The sequence below is a fragment of the Phyllopteryx taeniolatus genome, chromosome 11, assembly GCF_024500385.1.
Source record: "Phyllopteryx taeniolatus isolate TA_2022b chromosome 11, UOR_Ptae_1.2, whole genome shotgun sequence".
NCBI classification, from domain to species: Eukaryota; Metazoa; Chordata; class Actinopteri; order Syngnathiformes; family Syngnathidae; genus Phyllopteryx; species Phyllopteryx taeniolatus.
Genome location: NC_084512.1, coordinates 6,941,874 through 6,962,922, shown reverse-complemented (window position 1 = coordinate 6,962,922; position 21,049 = coordinate 6,941,874). Strand labels below are relative to the sequence as shown.

The 21,049-nt window shown below is 42.4% G+C and overlaps 3 protein-coding genes across 3 annotated transcripts; all 3 read left to right on the top strand.

Moving 5' to 3' along the window:
- Positions 1–211: 211 nt before the first annotated feature.
- Positions 212–8,165, top strand: LOC133485910 (mucin-4-like). The gene is made up of 6 exons (XM_061790298.1): positions 212–309; positions 4,968–5,135; positions 5,215–5,394; positions 5,913–6,504; positions 7,557–7,774; positions 8,058–8,165. The coding sequence occupies exons 1-6, from the start codon at positions 226–228 to the stop codon at positions 8,163–8,165; spliced, it is 1,350 nt and encodes a 449-aa protein (XP_061646282.1). The 5' UTR covers positions 212–225.
- LOC133486137 (sushi domain-containing protein 2-like) lies at positions 7,739–10,881 on the top strand. The gene is made up of 2 exons (XM_061790870.1): positions 7,739–8,529; positions 10,537–10,881. Exons 1-2 carry the CDS (start codon positions 8,181–8,183, stop codon positions 10,821–10,823), a joined length of 636 nt encoding a protein of 211 aa, XP_061646854.1. The 5' UTR covers positions 7,739–8,180; the 3' UTR covers positions 10,824–10,881.
- A 185-nt stretch (positions 10,882–11,066) lies between these two features.
- LOC133485909 (mucin-like protein) lies at positions 11,067–19,282 on the top strand. Its single transcript, XM_061790297.1, has 11 exons — positions 11,067–11,082; positions 11,458–11,636; positions 12,189–12,381; positions 12,460–12,579; positions 12,661–12,780; positions 13,276–13,296; positions 13,408–13,469; positions 13,580–13,772; positions 14,018–14,146; positions 14,306–14,444; positions 17,761–19,282. Exons 1-11 carry the CDS (start codon positions 11,067–11,069, stop codon positions 17,879–17,881), a joined length of 1,293 nt encoding a protein of 430 aa, XP_061646281.1. The 3' UTR covers positions 17,882–19,282.
- Positions 19,283–21,049: the final 1,767 nt, after the last annotated feature.

Genomic DNA, 21,049 nt, shown 5'->3' with positions numbered 1-21,049 from the left:
TTGGTGGTGCACTCGATGTTCAAGTTAGTTGTTAGAGATTATATTTTAAGTGTATGCCATGTTTGGATTTTATTTTAAAAACATGTTTTAAATTTACATTAATTTGGCCTAATATAAAGATAACACAAGTATGTTTATTAGTTACACTGATCAACGCTTTTCACTGCACCAACAGAGACTAACCTGTACCCATTTGGAGCAGAAGTTGGTGATAGAAGAATACACATGGACACAAAAGATGGAAATTCTCCATACATCAAACCACCAATAGGTTTCCCATTTCTGGGGAAATTATATGACAGAATTTATGTAAGTTTTCCAAGGGAGTATATCTCATAGTTTCAAAAGAAAACAAAAAACAACAACAACAAAAAAAGGATATTAACCATTTGGAACAACCTGGATTACTGCTTAAATCGGTAATGTGGTGGGATCTTCATTCAAGTCACAACAACAGACAAATGCAGTTATTTAAAAAAAATACCATCTAAATTGCCCGTAGGTGTGAATGTGAGTGTGGATGGTGATTTGTTTGTATGTGCCCTGCGATTGGCTGGCAACCAGTTCAGGGTGTACCCCGGCTCCTGCCTGAAGATAGCTGGGATAGGCTCCAGCACTCCCGCGACCCTATGAGGATAAGCGGCTCAGAAAATGGATGTATGGGTGGATGCAAACAATTAAATGTTTTCATTTTTTAAATTGAATACATCATGTAAACATTCATATTCCAAGGTGGAAAACGCATGTGAACCCAGAGGCTAACTTGTCCAAGAGAGCTAATTGGAGTCAGGAGTCAGCCAACATAGACTCCAATCAATGTGACGAGATGAACGTGGTAGCTGAAGGCCCTGCCATGCCCTATAAAACACACATTTCTAATCTCACGAAGCAACTCAATATGAACCATGCCTCACTCAAAAGAGCTCTACAATTAAGAATAGTTAACTTGCATGAAGCAAGAAAAGGTCACAAAAGTATCTCTAAATCCTTTATGTTCATCAGTCCATGACAGGACTGATTGTACATGGATAAAGTTCACCACTGTTCGTGTCAGTGTTCTCTGTTTAAAAGATGTTTTCATGATGACTTCAGTAATACTACAAAAAATCTATATGCAATATCTAATACTTACTTTTTACCTACCTTGTACTTCTACCATAATGCACAGAATGAACTGCGTGCCTGGTTAGTAAAGTAGCTTCCAAATTTGTTTGCTTGAGCAATCAAGTTCGTGCCCCTTTTTGTGCATGCAAACATTTAGTAAATCAGGCCCTTAATGAGGTGAAGATAAATCCCAGTGACAGCAAAATACTTTTTTATTTTTGTTGGCACATGCTAACATATCATGTGACAAATCTGCATGTAAAACATTGAATAATAATGGATGTTATTGGAGGACACCACAGAGGCAGCCACTGCTGTCCCCAAAAACATTGATACAGGTATGAAGTGTGCAGTATAGTGGCGGTGACAGCATAGTTTGGGACTGCTTTACTACCTCAGGGCCTTGACAGATCATGTTATCACTGACAAAAAAATTAATTCTCAAGTTTATATAGAGATATTTTACAGGGGAACTTAGGAGATCTCCCATTTGAAGCTTGACAGAAGATCGATGATGCAATGAGGCCTAAATGACAGAATGAAATAAACAACTGGATGATTTCAACAGAATAAAATGTGCTTTCTGGAGTGGCACAGTCAGAGGCCTGACCTCAACCCGATTGAGATGATGTGGCATGACCTCAATAGTGCTTCACACCATCCATCCATCCATCCATTTTCTACCGCTTATCCGATGTTGGGTCACGGGGGCAGTAGCTTTAGCAGGGACGCCCAGACTTCCCTCTCCCCAACCACTTCATCCAGCTCTTCCGGGGGGATCCCGAGGCGTTCCCAGGCCCGCCGAAAGACGTAGTCTCTCCAGTGTGTCCTGGGTCGTCCCCGGGGTCTCCTCCCGGTGGGACATGCCCGGAACACCTCACCAGGGAGGCGTCCGGGAGGCATCTGAATCCGATGCCCCAGCCACCTCATTTGGTTCTTCTCGATGTGGAGGAGCAGCGGCTCTACTCTGAGATTCTCTGGGAAGACCGAGCTTCTCACCCTATCTCTAAGGGAGAGCCCGGACACCCTGCGGAGGAAATTAATTTCGGCCGCTTGTATCCGGGTTCTTGTTTTTTCGGTCACGACCCACAGCTCGTGATCATAGGTGCAATTGAGAGCTTTGCCTTTCGGCTTAGCTTCTTCTTTACCACAACGGACCGATACAATGTCCCCTGAATAGACTTTACCAGGGAGGCTGAGGAGTGCGATCCCCCTAGAGTTGGAACACACCCTCCGGACCCCCTTCTTAAAAAGGAGGACCACCACCTCAGTCTGCCAATCCAGAGGCACTGTCCCCGATGTCCACGCGATGTTGCAGAGGCGTGTCAACCAGGACAGCCCCATAACATCCAGAGCCTTTAGGAACTCCGGGCAAATCTCATCCACCCCCGGGGCCTTGCCACCGAGGAGCTTTTTAACCACCTCGGTGACCTCAACCCCAGAGATAGGAGCGCCCGCCTCAGAGAACTCAGACTCTGCTTCCTCATGGGAAGTCGTGTCGGTGGACTTGAGTATTCTCCCCACCAGCTCACAACGTCCCGAGTCGAGGTCAGCAGCGCCCCATCCCCACGATACACAGTGTTGATGATGCACTGCTTCCCCCTCCTGAGACACCGGATGGTGGACCAGAATATCCTCGAAGCCGTCCGGAAGTCTTTCTCCATGGCCTCCATTGCCGCCATGACAGGCACCAACCTCCTTACGGCCAGAGCTCCGGTCGGCCACCCCTCCGGTTGGCCACCCCTCTCTTCACCCGAGAGTCCAAGACATACGGCCGCAAGTCCGATGACACAACCACAAAGTCGATCGTCGACTAGGGTGTCCTGGTGCCAAATGCACGTGTGTACAGCCTTATGCTTGAACATGGTGTTCGTTATGGACAATCCGTGATGAGCACAGCAGTCCACCGGGGTGAACCCCAACGTACAGGCGCCGAGCCGGAGGGCAATAAGTATACCCACACCTGCTCGGCGCCTTTCACCGTGGGCAACTCCAGAGTGGAAGAGAGTCCAACCCCTCTCGAGAGGACTGGTACCAGAGCCCAGGCTGTGTGTGGAGGAGAGTCCGACTGTATATCGTCGGAACTTCTCGACCTCACACACCAGCTCGGGCTCCTTCCCTGCCAGAGAGGGGACATTCTACGTCCCTAGAGCCAGCTTCTGTCGCCGGGGATTGGATTCCCAAGGTGCCTGCCTTCGGCCACTTCCCAGCTCGCACTGCACCCGACCCCTATGGCCCCTCCCACAGATGGTGAGCCCATGGGAAGGGGAACCCACGTTACCCTTTCGGTTTGTGCCGTGCTGGGGCCCATGGGTGCAGGCCACCAGGTGCTCACCTTCGAGCCCCACCTCCGGGCCTGGCTCCAGAGGGGGGCCCCGGTGACCCGCGTCTGGGCAAGGGAAAACTGAGTCCATAGTTTGTCGTCATCATTAGGGGTCTTTGAGCCGTACTTTGTCTGGTCCCTCACCTAGGACCTGTTTGTCATGGGTGACCCTGCCAGGGGCGTGAAGCCCCAGAGAACGTAGCTCCTAGGATCATTGGGACACACAAACCCCTCCACCACGATAAGGTAACGGCTTCCAGGATTCACACCAGACATCCAAAACGGAACGGTCCAAAACTTCTCCTGGTGTGCAGGTCTGAGCTACTACAGTAAAGTTTGGCTGAGGTTATTCCTGTCAATGAAGCTCAACCAATCATTAAATCCAAAGGATTGAATACTTCCACCCTGCACTGTGACGCATGCATGTTGTGTTCAGTAAAAGCATAGAAACATACAGGGATTTACAAATTCTAGACTCCTGTTCAAATGGGAAGGTTTTTTTGTGATAAAAAAACCGAGACCAAGACAAATCATTTAAAACTTTTTCCACTGTTAACGTGACCTACGTTCAACCTTGGTTTCATCAAACCATGACACATTTGCCCCATGGTTTTTTGAGAGACTTTGCTATGGTCCAATTAAACAAAGGCTAAACATTTTAGCTATAACCCCAAAAGGTAGTTTAAAAACAACAATACTCACCACGAAAAGAACACCTACCTTCATATAATGTACCTACAGGGAAACATTGTGGTGGCAGCATCATGCTTTGTGGCTGTTTTTCTTCAACTGGAAGTGGGGCCTTAGACAAGGTAGAGGGAATTATGAACAGTTTGATGCAGCAGTAGATGTTAGCAAAAAAACTTGCGCCTTCTGCTAGAAAGCAAATTAATTAATTAAGAAAATGTCAGGAAAGGCCTACTAGAACAACTGGACTTTATTTGGGGTTAACCAGAGGGACATTAAATGGTGGAAGGTGTGTACTGACTCCCATTTAACATGAGATGAAATGCTATTGGTTAATTCTGAACACAGCCACATTCCAGTCATAAGAGGGTGTGCAGTCGTGCGACCATTTTATTTCAGTTGTGTATTTTTTCTTCACCTCTTGAAAGATGAAGAAAAAAAATCCTTTGAGTTATACAGGTTATACTTCCCATTAGTGGTGGATAAAATTTTGAAACGATTTATCTTGGTCTAATTTTTTGAAATTCCAAAAACTGACATTTGCATTTGACCAGGGGTTTGTAGACTTTTTATATCCACTTTAATTGTGGTATTAGTTTAGCAATACTGTGTTTGTTTTATGTTGTGACTTGAACATCAGATCACATTTTATGACCAATGTATGCATAAATCCAGCTAATTCTAAAGGGTTTGCATATTTTTTTCTTGCAACTGCATACGATCTACGCTTAAACTTGGATTTTTTTAAAAGTATGGTTAAAATTCGAGTTGATGAAATTTTGCACTATTTCTTTCCAGGCCAAGATAGATAGTTTTTATTGAAATTGGTGCATCTTTTTCTTTTCTGTTTTAGTTCTCTGATAATGGCCTTGTCCAGTTTCAGTCTGTTGCTGAGAACGAGCAGTATCTTCTTCCAGCTACATTAGCCACTGGGTTTCCCACTGATATGAACGTGTCTCTTTTGGCGGTGTTCTGGGATGATGCTGACCTCACCCTAGGCGATGGATGTTTGTTCTATAAGGTTAGATGTCATCCAAAATATTTGAGAGCTGCAGTATGATAATCCTGTCAAAGTATTAATTATTTTTTTCTTTTTCAAGGAATACCATGAGTCAGATATGTCAGATATGTACTCCCACGATGTGTTCAATCGTACAGCCATTGGGGTTTCAAAATTTGAGGGGCAGAAAGGAAAGCCCGCATTCACTCCTTCTTGGATACTCAAAATCACTTGGGACCATGTAATGGCTGTGTCCTATCAGAAGATCAATCTGTCAGAGGTAACAAGATTAAATTGATGACAAACTTCTGCATCAAATAAGAGAGCTTTTTTTGGTGGCATGTATACCAAAACCAAAACTTGTATGAGATGCTTTTTAGCAGTTCACTTTGAATGTGTCTGATCGAGTGTAATTTATAAATTGATATTAAGCGCCTCCTTGAGGCAGGCTCAACAAATGCACTACAGTTTATTTTCTGTTGCCATGCATACAAACAATATATGCACTTTAGTCCTGTGTTTCCCAACCATTATTGAACCAGGGCTCACTGTCGTAGAAAAATCTCACGGCACACCAGCGAACAAAATTGTTACAAAAACTACTCGACACAGAAAACTACATATACTGAAATGATGAGCATGTCTAAATTTAGCAGCACGCCCGATGATCTCTCACAGGTAGCACATTAATGTGCTACGGCAATCACTGCTCTAGTCGACGCAATGCCGGTGTATACAACAGAAATATAAAAAAATAAGATGTGTTTATTTAGTTGACTAACAATGTGTTCATTACAGACGAACACTTTCCAGTGTATTCTGACCACAGACGGCGTGCAGTCCTTTGCCATCCTACAATATGGCGAGATGAGATGGGGTCCGGGCCAGAGAGAACATCACGATGCCCTTATCGGCTATATGGAGGGGAAAAGCATCCACAAGGAGCCCACTACTCCACCAGAAAACATTTTTGGCACAGGGGGGAGATACAGGCCGCAGCAAGTGAAAGGGCCCTTGGGAAAGTTAGGCCAGTTTGTGTATGATTTAAGTGGACCTCATGGGTTAGAGGCGGACTCAGGACTGATGTGCCACGCATGGGCAATGAAGGAGCCTGATCCTGCTTCCTGGACTGATGGGTTGCCCTCATGTCACTGTACCCGCAACCAGGCTCTGGAAGATTTGTCCTTCTTGCAAGACACCACTGAACAAGCATCACACTTGAAGATTTTGAGGGGTCAGAGGTGGGGTGGTGCTGGGGGCCACACCTTCCGGTCAGTTTTGGCCAACAAATATGGATCAGGAAAGCGATGTGTGTATGATCCTGAGGGGCCTCTGCTGGCTGGTTACAGCGAGCGCTATTTCTCAAGACAAAGTATCCAGAAACATATCGGTAATACATCTAAATTGAACATTTTAGGCAATGACAACATTCATTATTTATTAATTTTTTTTGCATTGCATTGAGTGCACATTTGCCACACAGTTCTGAGGACCGGGGTTCAAATCCCGGCCTCGCCTGTGTGGAGTTTACATGTTCTTCCCGTGCCTGCGTGGGTTTCCTCCCACATCCCAAAAACATGCACAGTAGGTTAATTGAAGACTCTAAATTGTCCGTAGGTGCGAATGGTTATTTTTTTATACTGTATGTGCCCTGCGATTGGCTGGCAACCGGCACAGGGTGTACCTGGCCTCTCGCCCATAGACAGCTGGGAAAGGCTTCAGCGTGCCCACGACCCTAGTGAGGAGAAGCTGTATGGAAAATGGATGGATGTATTTATCTAAGTATGATGGAATACTGAACATGAGCCTCATTTGAATTATTCATGCATAGCAATTCAGTAAGTTGACTAATAAGTAAATGAAGATGCAGTAGGCTTTTACCTGTACAATAATATTCAATATTTATGCAGTACAGAAGGATTTGCTCTCTGATAGTCTTTTGAGAAGGTGAGTTTTCTCTCCAGATGAAGATCTTCTGCCTTTCCAGTGGTGTTGCATTGGGTCTCCTCTTTGCCACCTTTACCTCAAAAAGCGGCCAATTGACCGTTGCAAAGGTTATAGTTGGACCAGTCTGGATGGCTCCAAGCTAGCCAACGAGGCAACACAGGGTGTCGGTAAGGGGCTCTGTTCTTTGTAAATATAAAGAAGAATACGGGTGAATCAAAGCCTAATACTGTATAGCTGGAGACATTTTAATTTTGAAGAAAATATTCATGCACAACCAGCTGAAGCAGCACTCATATTACACATGTAGATTATAAAATCAATCTGTGAATAGATGAATATACGTGGGTCCACCGTACTGTAAAAATGCTTTGAGTACCTTTAAGACAGAAACCCCAATACCAGTGGAATTAAATTGAAATATCTTCCAATAGTATTTGCAGCGTTCAAATTCTTGTAAAACTCCTTTCTAATTTCCTGTTTTTTTTTCCAACGCAGCAATGGTGTATGGCAGCCTTCATTTCATCACCTTCGATGGGACAAAGTACTCCTTTAAGGCATTAGGAGAGTTTGTGATAATGCGGCTGTCTTCCAACACTGGATCTAATATCTTCACCTTGCAAGGGCAGACTGAGAAGCTCCACACGCACACAAAAGGGAGCATTAACTTCCCAGTGGTGGTACGCATGGCTGCTTTCCACCAGGGCATTGGCAAGGTCAGTGTGCTTGTGTGTATGGAAAAATGACACCAAAAGTGAATGTGGATGTGCACTCAGGAGTTCCGTTTGAGGATTTTTGAGTTTCTTCTTTATTATGTAGTTGTTATTTTTAAGAGTAATTAGCAATTAATTGATCTGCATACTGCGCGTGCATTTGACACGGTCTGAGTTATAGTAAAAAATGCAACCTAATGCTTCCTCAAACTAATAATAGAATGACAAAAAAATAGTTTGAGAGCAAAAAACATGTACTGTACCTTTATGTGGTTGATTCTTACAGATTGAATGGAGATGTGCAGAGAAAGGAGAAGGACTGCGATTGTTTATAGATAATGCTGAAATGTTTGTCACTGTTGGTAACAGCTACACACATATGATGCACCGTTAAAGGCTGATCTGTTGTATGAAACTGAAACTGATAACCTCTCCTTTTTGTTTGTGCGATAAATTATGTTTACCAGGTGTTGTGCACCTAGGAGAGAGAGACTTTGCTGTGCGCTGTATTTCAGTGGATCGCTGTGCAGCTTTGTACGCTGGTGGTCTGCATGTGCTAGTGTGGCGTGTGGAAGGTCACAACCAGCTGGCAGCCATGGTGGAAGTTCCCCAGACCTTTTACAACCGAACAGTGGGTCTCATGGGCCTCTGGAGTACTAACCGCTCAGATGACTTCCTCATGTCTGATGGCCGGCTGCTGTCTTCAACTAACCCTAACCCGCCCTCAGAAGACATGCTGCATCTTTTCGGGTTGTCCTGTGAGTGAATTGCGGATACATTTATATTATTAATTTGTACTTGGGCGGCATGGTGGCCGACTGGTTAGAGCGTCAGCCTCACAGTTCTGAGGACCCGGGTTCAATCCCCGGCCCCACCTGTGTGGAGTTTGCATGTTCTCCCCGTGCCTGCGTGGGTTTTCTCCGGGTACTCCGGTTTCCTGCCACATCCCAAAAACATGCATGAATTGGAGACTCTAAATTGCCCGTAGGCATGACTGTGAGTGCGAATGGTTGTTTGTTCCTATGTGCCCTGCGATTGGCTGGCAACCAGTTCAGGGTGTACCCCGCCTCCTGCCCGATGACAGCTGGGGTAGGCTCCAGCACGCCCGCGACCCTAGTGAGGAGAAGCGGCTCAGAAAATGGATGGATGGATGAATTTGTACTTGAAGCCAAATGTGTTGTTATATATTCATTTATAATACAAGCGCAATTAGTGGAACTCATATTTCGTGAGCTCAGTCCTCCAAATTGAAAGACAATTAAAATATCCAGGGAATGTTTTGTGTTGGTGTCATTTTCACATCATTTTATTAATAATGGTAAAGTCACTTGTAAAAAGTGTGTTTTCTAATTTTGCTTTTTTTGTTTTTGTTTTTTTATGCTGCGTTGGTTTTATATGTTTAGATGTCTTCCATGCTGAAACAGCCATGCTTGAAGCCCTAGTTTCAAAATGTTATTTGATGATTTAACATTTTAGGCCATAACAGTAAACACAATCATGTGCTAAATACAGATTTCATGACAGTCCAAAGCAAATGTAATCCGAACAACAATAAACATTTATGGGGAAAATCATAAACAATGATAACAGCATTGTCAATGGAACCCATTGACAGAGCAAATGGTGGCGGCAGATTAAGTGATATAGAAGGACCTAAAAGAACCAAAAAAAAGGAACTCTTGAGACTCATTTAAGACTCACTCAAGACACATCTGTTTTAGTGTTCATAGAAAAGCCATGTTAAGGAGAACAATTCCGTAAGTATTTCCTAAAATGTAAGTAGCGTCTTCAGAAAACATCATGAAATTTCATTTTGGACACCATCCATCCATCCATTTTCTGTACTGCTCCTCCTCACTAGGGCCGCGGACGTGCCGGAGCCTATCCCAGCTACCTTTGGGCAAGAGGTGGGGGTACACCCTGAACTGGGCGCCAGCCAGTCGCAGGGCACATAGAAACAAACAACCATTCGCACTCACGTTCACAGCTACGGGCAATTTAGAGGCTTCAATCAACCTAAACGCATGTTTTTGGGGATGTGGGAGGAAACCGGAGTACCCGGATAAAACCCACGCAGGCGCGGGCAGAACATGCAAACTCCACACAGGGATTTCAACCCCTGTCCTCAGAACTGTGAGGCAGATGGGCTAACCAGTCGTCCACCGTGCCGCCATTTGGGACACATAAGGGTAAAAATATTTTGGCATTAAAAGTGCAAAAAAGATTACTTAGAATTATTAGTTTTGAATGATAACAGCTGCCAATAATTCATCCATCCATCCATCCATTTTCTGAGCCGCTTCTCCTCACTAGGGTCGCGGGCGTGCTGGAGCCTATCCCAGCTGTCATCGGGCAGGAGGCGGGGTACATCCTGAACTGGTTGCCAGCCAATCGCAGGGCACATAGGAACAAACAACCATTCGCACTCACAGTCATGCCTACGGGCAATTTAGAGTCTCCAATTCATGCATGTTTTTGGGATGTGGGAGGAAACCGGAGTACCCGGAGAAAACCCGCGCAGGCACGGGGAGAACATGCAAACTCCACACAGGTGGGGCCGGGATTGAACCCGGGTCCTCAGAACTGTGAGGCTGAGGCTCTAACCAGTCGGCCACCGTGCCGCCGCCAATAATTCAAATCAGTAAAATTAATTGATTTTCAAAATAACATTTTGTGGGGTAGTGTTTACCATTATTGATCAAATGTTATGAAAATGACCTATTTGTAACTGCACATAATAATTACAGTACAAACTGTGTCTGTAGGGGCAGTCCCACAACCAGAGAGCCTGCTGTTCTCCCCCCCTCCACTGGATATACTTGAACCAGTCTCCCTCAACAAACTGCTGGAGGGCTTCAGTCCTAATGAGGTGGAGGACCTGAGGAGAACCTGCCAAGGCAGCATGCAGTGTGTCCACGACAGTTTTGCTTCCAGCAACTCAGACCTGGGGCTTCAAACCCTGAATGCTGAGAAACAATACAAAAATCGGGCCCTAATTTATGGCAAGACTTCTGTTAATATTTTGAGAATATTAAGTAAAATGTGTCTTTGACTATATATGATGGGTTGTGTCTTTCTGTTCTGGTAGGCAATACACCTCCAATAGTGACAGGACCTACACTGATCCATGCACAGGTCAATTCTCCTGTCAACATACAGATCATTGCCCAGGATCCTAACCGAGATCCTGTCATTTATTCACTACTCTTCCCAAGACCCCCACGGGCCTCCATTGGCAGTGGTGAGACACAAATACACACACACACACAAGCATGTTTCTTACCGTTGCTGAGAGATGACCCATCCTGAGGGTCAGAGGTTGCAGATCTAGTTATGGCTGGGGAGATGACAGCTTGTGTCCTAAGAACAAACAAAACAAGGTATCAGATTATTGACGACTATAATGTCATTATATGGGACATGCCTGTTGCGCAGAGCTACTGTATGTATGTTTGCAAGTCACTTTTGAGCTCTTCTGACTTGCTAAGCACATTGACTATGAGAAAATTCACCTTAGTGAAGCAAGTGACCTCACTTTTCAGGCCTTGGGCGGAGTAAAATTTCAATGCTGAGTCAGAGGCTGTTTGCCACCAACACGCCTTGCTGATTGCGGCATAATTTGCCACTGTCCAATTCCAAGATATGATTGAGGTCCAATCAGGCGACCTGTGCTTTCTCCAATGCAGGTGATGGCTACTTAACCTGGATGCCTCTTAGCACCGAGCCGGTCAAGCTTACTATTAAGGTCACAGACAAGTTCTCCAGCTCCCTCTTTACCCCCATTCTACGTATCTGCAACTGTCTTAATGGAGGGACCTGTCTGTCTGACAGCATCATTGAAAACCACTTGCATGGAAAGTTCCAGGTAAACCTTTGAGAGCGGCTAATTTCCTTACTAGTCACACAAACAGTATATTGTCCTCCGGAAGTATTGAAACAGTTACGCCAATTCCTTCATTTTTGAAAACATCTTGATTTGACATCAAAATATGAGTATTTTCCAGTACTTAGTTTTGGAGCTGATAAACAATTAGACCGTCGCAATATTCACCCGTTTTTGCCCCGTGTTCGCCGCCGACGTTTGTCCTCTGTCTCAACTTAGTTACTCTACGAGTATATCGTTTACCACACGGGCCTTTTGCCGTGTCCACCCGGTGTTATCTGTTTTTTTTTAAATTCTCTCTGGTTGTGAGTCCTTTGGCTTACAACGTCTCGACAATCTTCAAAAATTCTGGGACAGATAAAACAGATAAAACCCCAAAACTTTTCCAAAGTAATGAAATGGATTCATTCATTCCTACATGTTGTTATTGTGATACTTAATGAGTGTAGGAAAACCTAGTGTCCTGTCTTTCTACGTGTCTAACAAACTTACATCATTGAGTTCTTAATATGTACTTTATCACTCATGTCCCAGGTGTTAGGGTGCCTATGCCCAAAAGGGTTGAGTGGCAAGTTTTGCGGGAACATCGCGGATCCATGCAAAGGCAAGCCGTGTTTCCGAGGGGTGCAGTGCCAATCCGATTTAAAGAATGGGAACTTCAACTGTGGACAGTGCCCTGATAATACTGTGTCCGATGGAAAGCAGGGATACAAGTGCTTTGAGCATGGTCAGTCACAAAAAATGGCTATCTATACATAACAAGAAATTCCACTCCTCAGTCTTGTTTTACGGTCTACTTTCCCAGACATGTGCTTGCCTCCTTTCACCTTCCCCTGCCACGTAGATGCGACTTGCTCTAGTACAAAGCAAAACTATACCTGCACGTGTAAACCTGGCTTTTTCGGCGATGGACTTAATTGTACAGGTATGGAACACATTGGAGAAAAATAATTTCCCCTTCACTGAAACTAATCTACCCGCACCACTGCATGTGTATGTACTGAAGATATAGACGAGTGTGCTGACATGTCGACTTGTCCCAATGCCAAGTTTGAATGTAAGAACAAACCAGGATCTGTCGACTGCTTCTGCAGATACCAGAATGCTATGGACTCTGACAGATGTGGTATGTGACATGTCATCATACATCAAAATATATTACCATGATTCTCACAGTACCAGTTCATTTAGTTTATTAAGTAGTAGTAGTTTATTAAGTTTATTTCATTATTTTAATCCCTCTTTTGATGTTCCAAATACTGTATGGTGGGAAGAGTGCAGACACTCCTACAATAATACATCCTCTCACCCCACTGATATACTGTCAGCATACAACAGAAGGAATGCTCATTAGTTTATGAAAAATGGCTGAAGAAAATCTGTTTACTCCCCCTAATGAAAACATGCTATCTAAGAGGTACAGTATGTTAAAAAAAAAAAAAAGAAGTAATTCTCGAGTGGAATTGCTTATGATCTGAGCACATAATCACTCACAATGAGGAACATGCAAATGTGATGAGTTGATCACTGATATGCGTTAAAATTAATGCGGTCCCAAGTTGTGTAGCTTTACTTTCCTGCGGCAATAAAAATAATATATGAATTATCTTTAACTCTCCAGGTGACTCTGCCAATCCACCAGGTAGGGTTTATACAGATTAATTGTAATATGCAGTAAATATGTATATAAACATGTCAATATTTGGTCATAAAAGGCCATCACACAGGCGTTGATGCTTTAATGTGTCTACAGGGGGTAATGTGTTCAATGTGTCTGTGGACTGGAGGAGGAACAGAGCTGACGGACTTAAGCAGGTGGGTTAGTGTGTCAATGCCAAAGACTATGATAAATTGCTGGGGGCTAGCGACAAGTTATCATCACCATTCTATTGAAACTAACATACAAATGTGTATTTTTATTTCAGCTTGTAAATATATTGTCCCTGGGATTCCAGAACAAATTCTATAATGCCAGTAAGAAAGAGCCTGGACAGAGTCCCAGTCCACGTCTGGTTGAGTATCGCATTAATATGTCCAGTGACACACCTCACTGGTACATCAGAGACTACCTGGCCAGAGTCAGCAGCCACTATGACATCGGTGCCATAGAAGTTGATGGTAAAATGTGCCATTGTTGTTTGAAGTTTTGCAGCTCAAGCCAACAATATCATCAAACTAAATATGAGAACTTACTTTGTAAGCAATTTAGATCCATTGTATTACTTTTGTATCATCACCTGCACCATAATTAATAAATTGCTAACCAACTATTTCCAAATTGCTTTTGTACTGTCATATTAGAGTAGAAAATGTAATGTTGAAGATTTCTTCCTCCAACTCACGCAATGCCTAAACACCCACAGATCTGGATGAGTGTAAGGCCAAGGAGGCGGCGTGTGTGCACCCTGCCCTTTGCACCAACACTTATGGAGGCTACAGGTGTGTGTGCAACGGCACTACTGATGTGGATGAAACACAGTCCTGTGTATTAAGTGAGTATCTGTGCACTTTGACCTAATGAAGGTGAATAACATTGCAACTAAGGAGTTCTGATATGAGGCATGTGCAATAAAATAAGCAATGAAACAACTGTTGTTGTCGCATTGGTAAAGAACTCAGTATATATAACAATTGGATTTCAAATTTAACAGATAGAGACAATATGAACAAGACCATCAACAACTTAGATCTCATACTGGGCCTGGTTCTGGGCATTGGCATCCCCCTGCTGCTCCTTCTGGCTGCACTGGCCTTTTTCTGCTGCTGTTGGAAGAGAACAGTGACTGGAGAGTAAGTAATCCAAGCTACACATAGAACAACTATTGAGTAAACCTGCAAATTAAAAAGTAAGTCTCTACAAGTTCTGTGCTGTGTAATGTTGCAGAAGTCCTTTTTGTCCTGGGTTAACTTCTCAGTCGTAAGCCAGACTGGCCACTCTCGTACTATAACCGGCATGGGCACTGTTTTAATTTGTGAAAAAAGCTAAAGTTTCCTTAAAAGTAAACTAATATAATTATAGAGGTTGATGGGTAAAGCAGCATTTGCAGCACTAACTAACTAACAAAAGAATACATTAATTAATTGAAAAATTCTTTTTTTTTTTTTTCTAGCACCTATCCTGTCCAGGGTCACGGGTTAGCTGGAGCATATCCCAGCCACAAGAGGCGGGTTACACCCTGAAGTCGTCAACATTCAGTCGCATTGTTAGCTAATAATAAAATGATAATAACAATAGACAGCAGAGTGGCGTACCTCAGAACCGTCTGAGCTGAGTCGTGCACGGGTGGGGATAGATTTATGATATTTCTGCTAAAATACTGTATTTAAATCACCAGCTCATCCTGTATTTCAGGGGTGGCCAACCAGTCAGAGGCAAAGAGCCACAATTTGACTGTGTTCCTGCAAAGAGCCACATCATACACATGGGCACAATCAGGGTGTGATCGTAGATTTTTTTCCAGAAATTCTTTGTTCACAAGAAGGGGGGCACAGTTGTGCCAGTCCTCCCCCCCCCCCCCCCCCCCCCCCCCATGCCACGCCCCTGGGCACACATGAACTACCCCCATCTCTTCCACTCACTCTCTCACTTTCTCGTACACACAAAGACCTCTGCTCTACCAGATTTACTGTAAATGTCACACATTAAAATAATAGTGACAAAAAAATGACTCCCTCAGAACTACAGACCAGTCATTTTCAACAATGAATGTGCATGTCTCACAAACAAACTCTCGGTTCAATGTTCAGTTCATGCCTACCAACCAAAATATAATTTACAATAGCATTATTCCTCACACCATGCACGTTGCTTCTGCCATTCCTTGCCGTCAACAATTCTTTTCAAATATAGTTGATAGTCAGTTGTTGCCACTCGAAGCAATTTCTTCACGCGTGTCTATTCCAATTGAGTATATACATGTGCACATCGGCGTAAACGTCACATCATTTATTAAACTAGAGGTCCATTGTGTAATGAGCACAGTAGTTGGAATAGTTTTTCCACTTTCATCAAAACACCCGCTTGATTAAAAACAAGTTACAAGTAGTTAAAAACAAGATCTCCGCCAAATATACACTCTGCTTGGAAGCCGCCATATTTACAGGTATGTGTGTAAACGATGATGTCAGCGCATATTTACGTCAAAACCGAGCACGCACAGACAGGGTGGATATTCACACATTCGGATTCATGGTTAAAAATGAAAATTTCATCCCTGTGTAACCAAATGAAATTTCATTCAAATTTGGCATGTTTATTCCGATTGAGGTGTTCATATGGAGCGTTTTCATAAGGGTAAATTGTGTAGTCCGTTCGAGTGTTTTCCGGTTTGCCCGGCAACAGGCATCATCGTGCGGCGTGAACATAAGAGCCGCAAGAAACCGGTCAAAGAGCCGCATGCGGCTCCCGAGCCGCTGTATTTAATCACGTTGTCTTTTGTGACCCCGGCTGAGTGGCAACGCTTCAGTGACGTTCAGATTTCTCTCTTCAGGCATGCGAGGCCGTCATTGTCAGCGAATAAAGTCGGCCTGCTTTCTCTGTTATCTGTAAACTAGACCCTAGGGATATAATGTAGGGGGGTGGCACTACTATTGTAGGATTACAATGTTAGATTAGCGTCAATCATGATATGGTTATGGTGAGGTGGGTTTGATGAAATAATCTTTCCATGTTTTCAATATGAGAACAACCACAAATGTCCACCAAAACATCTCTTATGCATCATCATTCATTCATCCTCCGTTCCGCTTCTCCTCACTAGGGTCGCGGGCATGCTGGAGCCTATCCCAGCTATCTCCGGGCGAGAGCGTACAGTTGTAAGCACCCTGAATTACACCCTGAATTCAGAGAGTACACCCTGAATTTATGCAAATTTCGAAAAAAGAAAAAACAACCAAAAAAAAAAAAACAGTCACTCGTTCATACCGTGGGACTCTTTTTAAACCGCTTTCTTACAGTTTCAGTTTCTCTCTGTTCTTTAATTATCTAGGCTGGAGTCTGCATTCATTTTCATGAGTTGCTGAATATGGCACAAGATCTTATCCAAACATCCATAAATTGCTTGAGATTATTGTCAGTCATATGTAAATTTTATTTTACACTAATCTCAGGAAGAGATTCATGATAGGTCCAAATTACACAGATATGTGACTCATGGCCATAATTGAGGTATAATAATGCGAGTTAACAGTATTAAGTGTTTAGAAGGGAATGACTCACATTGTGCAAGTTGAAGACATCAGACTGGCTCCTATAAATGTAATGTAGCAGGGATGTCAAACTGATTTTCGTTTGTGGGCCACATTCACAGCAATTTGACACTACGCGATGTGCATTCTGATACCACCATATTCTGTCTTTTACGATCACTGGGCTTTATCTTGTCAAATCAAACACTGTTAGGGAGCTCTGACCAGAAAAGCTGTCATCTTTCACCGCAACGGGATACAACCGTTACCATGGCGACAACAGATTTTTGTCAAGCAAGGGATCACCGTGGGAATGTTGGGGGGGGGGGGGGAAAAGCACAAAAAAAAGCAAAAAAAAATGTGCTCGGGAGAGGACGTTTTGGGCTGTCCATTCAAGAGGGGCTTGAGGTATGTTTGCGTACACTTTAATGATACGGCTCGCAAGTAGGCAACAAAATGTTATGTAGCCTAGCAAGCTAGTACTAGCACTAATGTTTGTACATAAACATGATAGTGTTCTGTCAAATCATGCTCTAAAGCCTCAGTAAACATTGGCTTGTGCACGTGAATAAATGTTGACAACAGCGACCAAGTGTGTTGACAACGGCAAGCACGGAAGACAATCCTATTGGCCGACGTCAAGGTGCACTGTTGGAGAGTTGTCGTTGATATGTCACACTACATGGAAGGGATAAAAAATAATAATAATAATTAAAAAAAATAAAATAAAACATGCTAGGCTTTTCATTTTGGCGTTATAAGGCTATCGTAGGTCCAAATCGTTGGTCGTGGTTTATATCACACTCGAAGAAGTTAGAAATTATAAAGTAGAAATTTTTGAAACTCTTCAGCACAAAGACAGGATTATTGTACTATGAGAATATTAAATGTGGTTCATGTTTTTTTCTTTTTCTTTCAGTCACACACGGGAACCAGACAATCCTCAGCCCTTCAACTACGCTGACCCAACTCTGCACTACATAACCCATTGCAGTCCCCGGATTATAGACAACATCACACCCCGTCAACGCATCAGATAGCACAAGCTAAATTTACACAGTTTCACACAGCATGTGCATGTTTTTTGGTGGTTTTTTTTTCTTACACTTTTGGGACACACAATAAATACATAATGCACACAAACATGCAAAAAAAAAAATACCACAAGCACTTTTGAAGCAGATGTTTTATGATGAAGATGGATGACTTATTTATATTGTGAAAAACAAGTAAAGCTAAGTGACTTTTGACATTTATTTCCACTATGTTTTACGTGGATGTTTAGATTTTTGCTCCTGCTTACAACTGTTTACAATCAAAGTCAGCAGCAGAAAAAGACTATCTCTTGGGAATATAAAAGTCATCCACTGCAGGGCCTTTGCCTTCTGGCTGAAATGCAGCCAAGAGTCTTTGATGGCCTCATTAGCATCTGCCAAATACCTGGCATCAAACTGCTACCCTTTGTCCAGAAAAGTTTTTATCTATTGCATCACTCTTCTCCATGCAATTAATCTTAAAATCTACAACAGAACATTTATTTTGAAGCTAAATTTGAATTCATTCTCTTTTTTTGAGACGTCAATGTCTTTAAAATTATACATGCAGATATTGCTAACTCTGAAACCATGGACACTCTTTATTCTAAATTAAGGATACTATAGATTAAAACGTTTAGGTACAGTATGTGAAATACCTTTAATCAGTCACTTGAATTTCTCATCTACTGAACACGAGAATTGTTCTTCCTTAAAAAAAATATGATATTCGCTCACCTGCCTTGACTCACATATGATTTTAAATGATATCCCATTCTAAATCCATATGGTTTAATATAATGTTGGTTTCACCTTTGCAGCTATAAAAACTTCAACTATTGTGGGAAAGCGTTCAACAAGGTTTAGGAGTGAGTTTATGCAATTTTTTTCCTGTTCTTTCTGGAGCATATTTGTGCGGTCACACACTGAGAAGGCCTGGCTCACTGTCCACTCAAAATCAACCAAAAGTGTTCTATGGGGTTGATGGCAGGACTCTGTGGAGGCCAGTCAAGTTCATCCATCCCAAATTCTCTCATCCATTTCTTTATAGACTTTATTTCGTGCATTGGTCCACAGACATGTTGGAACAGGAAGGGGTAATCCCCAAACTGATTGACTGTCCAAAATCTCTTGGTATGCCAAAGCATTGAGAGTTCCTTTCACTGGAACTCAGGGGTTAATATTTTGGATCCTTTTAGCAACTTTATAATTCAGGAACAAATAAGCACATTACAATGTGTTGAAGCTATGCAAGTGGGCTAGCATAATCTATATTTTAATCTGACCAAGCAGAATATCTGCAGATGTGTTGCCAGATACATTGAATATGATTCAATAAACGTATACTATCCTAACTGCAGTGTTGGGAAGATTAGTTTGGAAATGTAGCTGGTTACAATTACAAGTTACCCTGTGGAAAATCTAATAGTATACTAAACTAATACTATTTCCATTACTTTATCAAAGTAATATAATCAATTACATTTGATTACATTTTCATCACTTTTCTTAATTTTGAATGAATGCATCAACAGGACCTGTGGATGTTTCCTATAAAAAAGTGGATTAAAACCATAGATCATTTTTTTTCTCATTATTTTGTAATCACATTTGATTACATTTGAATTACGTTTGCTAATTTTGAATGAATGCATCAACGGGACCTCTAAAAAAGTCCTCTAAAAAAGTGGATTAAAACCATAGATCATTATTTCAGAATTAATCACATATTTGTTCTTTACATAAATAATAAACAGATAACAAAACATGATGACATGTAAATACATAATAACAAAGGTGTTTGTTGCATTATATGTGTACTGCATGTGGAAAACTACCATACCATGTTGACCTAATGACAAATGTGCACAATTTAGAAAATGTTGCGTGATATGACAACCCAGATAAGTGAATATTCCATGAATTAAAGATTAAACTGTTCAAAAGTCACTGTTCTTGAATGTGTTGAAAGTAGAACTATGAGTCTGACCTTTTCAAAATTGCAGACAAACTAATAGATTGCACCACAAGGTGGCGCTTCGAGGTCATATTTACAGAAAATGGCACATGACCAGAGAGAGCCAATCACAAGCGAAAATAAAATGGGCTTTTGTGGCTATTTTTGAAATTTAACAAAAATTGTAGTTGTAGAAATTTTCAAAAGCAACTTTAATATAATCACACATTTTCTCCCAGTAATATAATAGATTACAATTACATACATTTTGTAATTAAATTACATTGTCCTTTTACTTGTACATGTAATTAGTTACTCCCCAACACCGCATGACTGTCAGATTCAAGTAGCCGTGCGAATGAGTGTGAATGGTTGTTTGTCCATATGTGCCCTCTGTATGGCTGGCGACCAATCCAGGGCGTTCAAATGGTAATACTTGAAACTGCATTGTGTAGAGTGAGTGCACTGTAAATAATTAATGTCAGAACCCACAGTTTTAAGTTTAAAAATTCCCTTGAAACTTCATGATGTGTTTTTAAATTGTTGTTAAAATTTGATTATACATTTGTTTTACAGTGTTGAATTAGGTTATACCTCACAGTTTAAGTATGTAAAAGTTAGGTACTCCTACATGATAGCTATACAATTTAACTTAGAGAACAAATTTCGGGGGCCGGCAGCATCGTTGACTTTTAGTTAGCATGTTCTGTGGTTTGTATCTCAGCTTTGCACATTTTCGCCAGGAGACTAGTTGCCTCGATTTAACCTTTGAACCTTTCAGATGACCGAGAATCTACACAGACATTTCCCTCTGTATGGATTTTCTACGGGTACACCCTCATTCCAAAAACATGACTCTTAGGCGAATTCAAGACATTGTTAAAAGGTTTGAATTGGAGTGTGAATGGTTGCTTGTTCTTGTCCTGCGAATGGCTGGCGCCCATCTGACTAGGATAGTTAGGAGGGGGTCCAGCTCACCCATGGTCCTAATGTTTGCAAGCGGTATAGAAAATTAATGGATGGGTAGCAGGGGGAGGCCCCAGGCTTTTTTTGTCTCTCGCTTTGAAAGCAATGCTCTGGTCACCAGGTGTCACTACTGAGTCTTCCAAGCGAGGCATAGCCATCACATTTGTTTATGAGCTCAGACTAAACAGAAATGCAACACACCCACAGCCTCACGCGCACACGCACGACCATGCAGGCGACATGGCACCTGC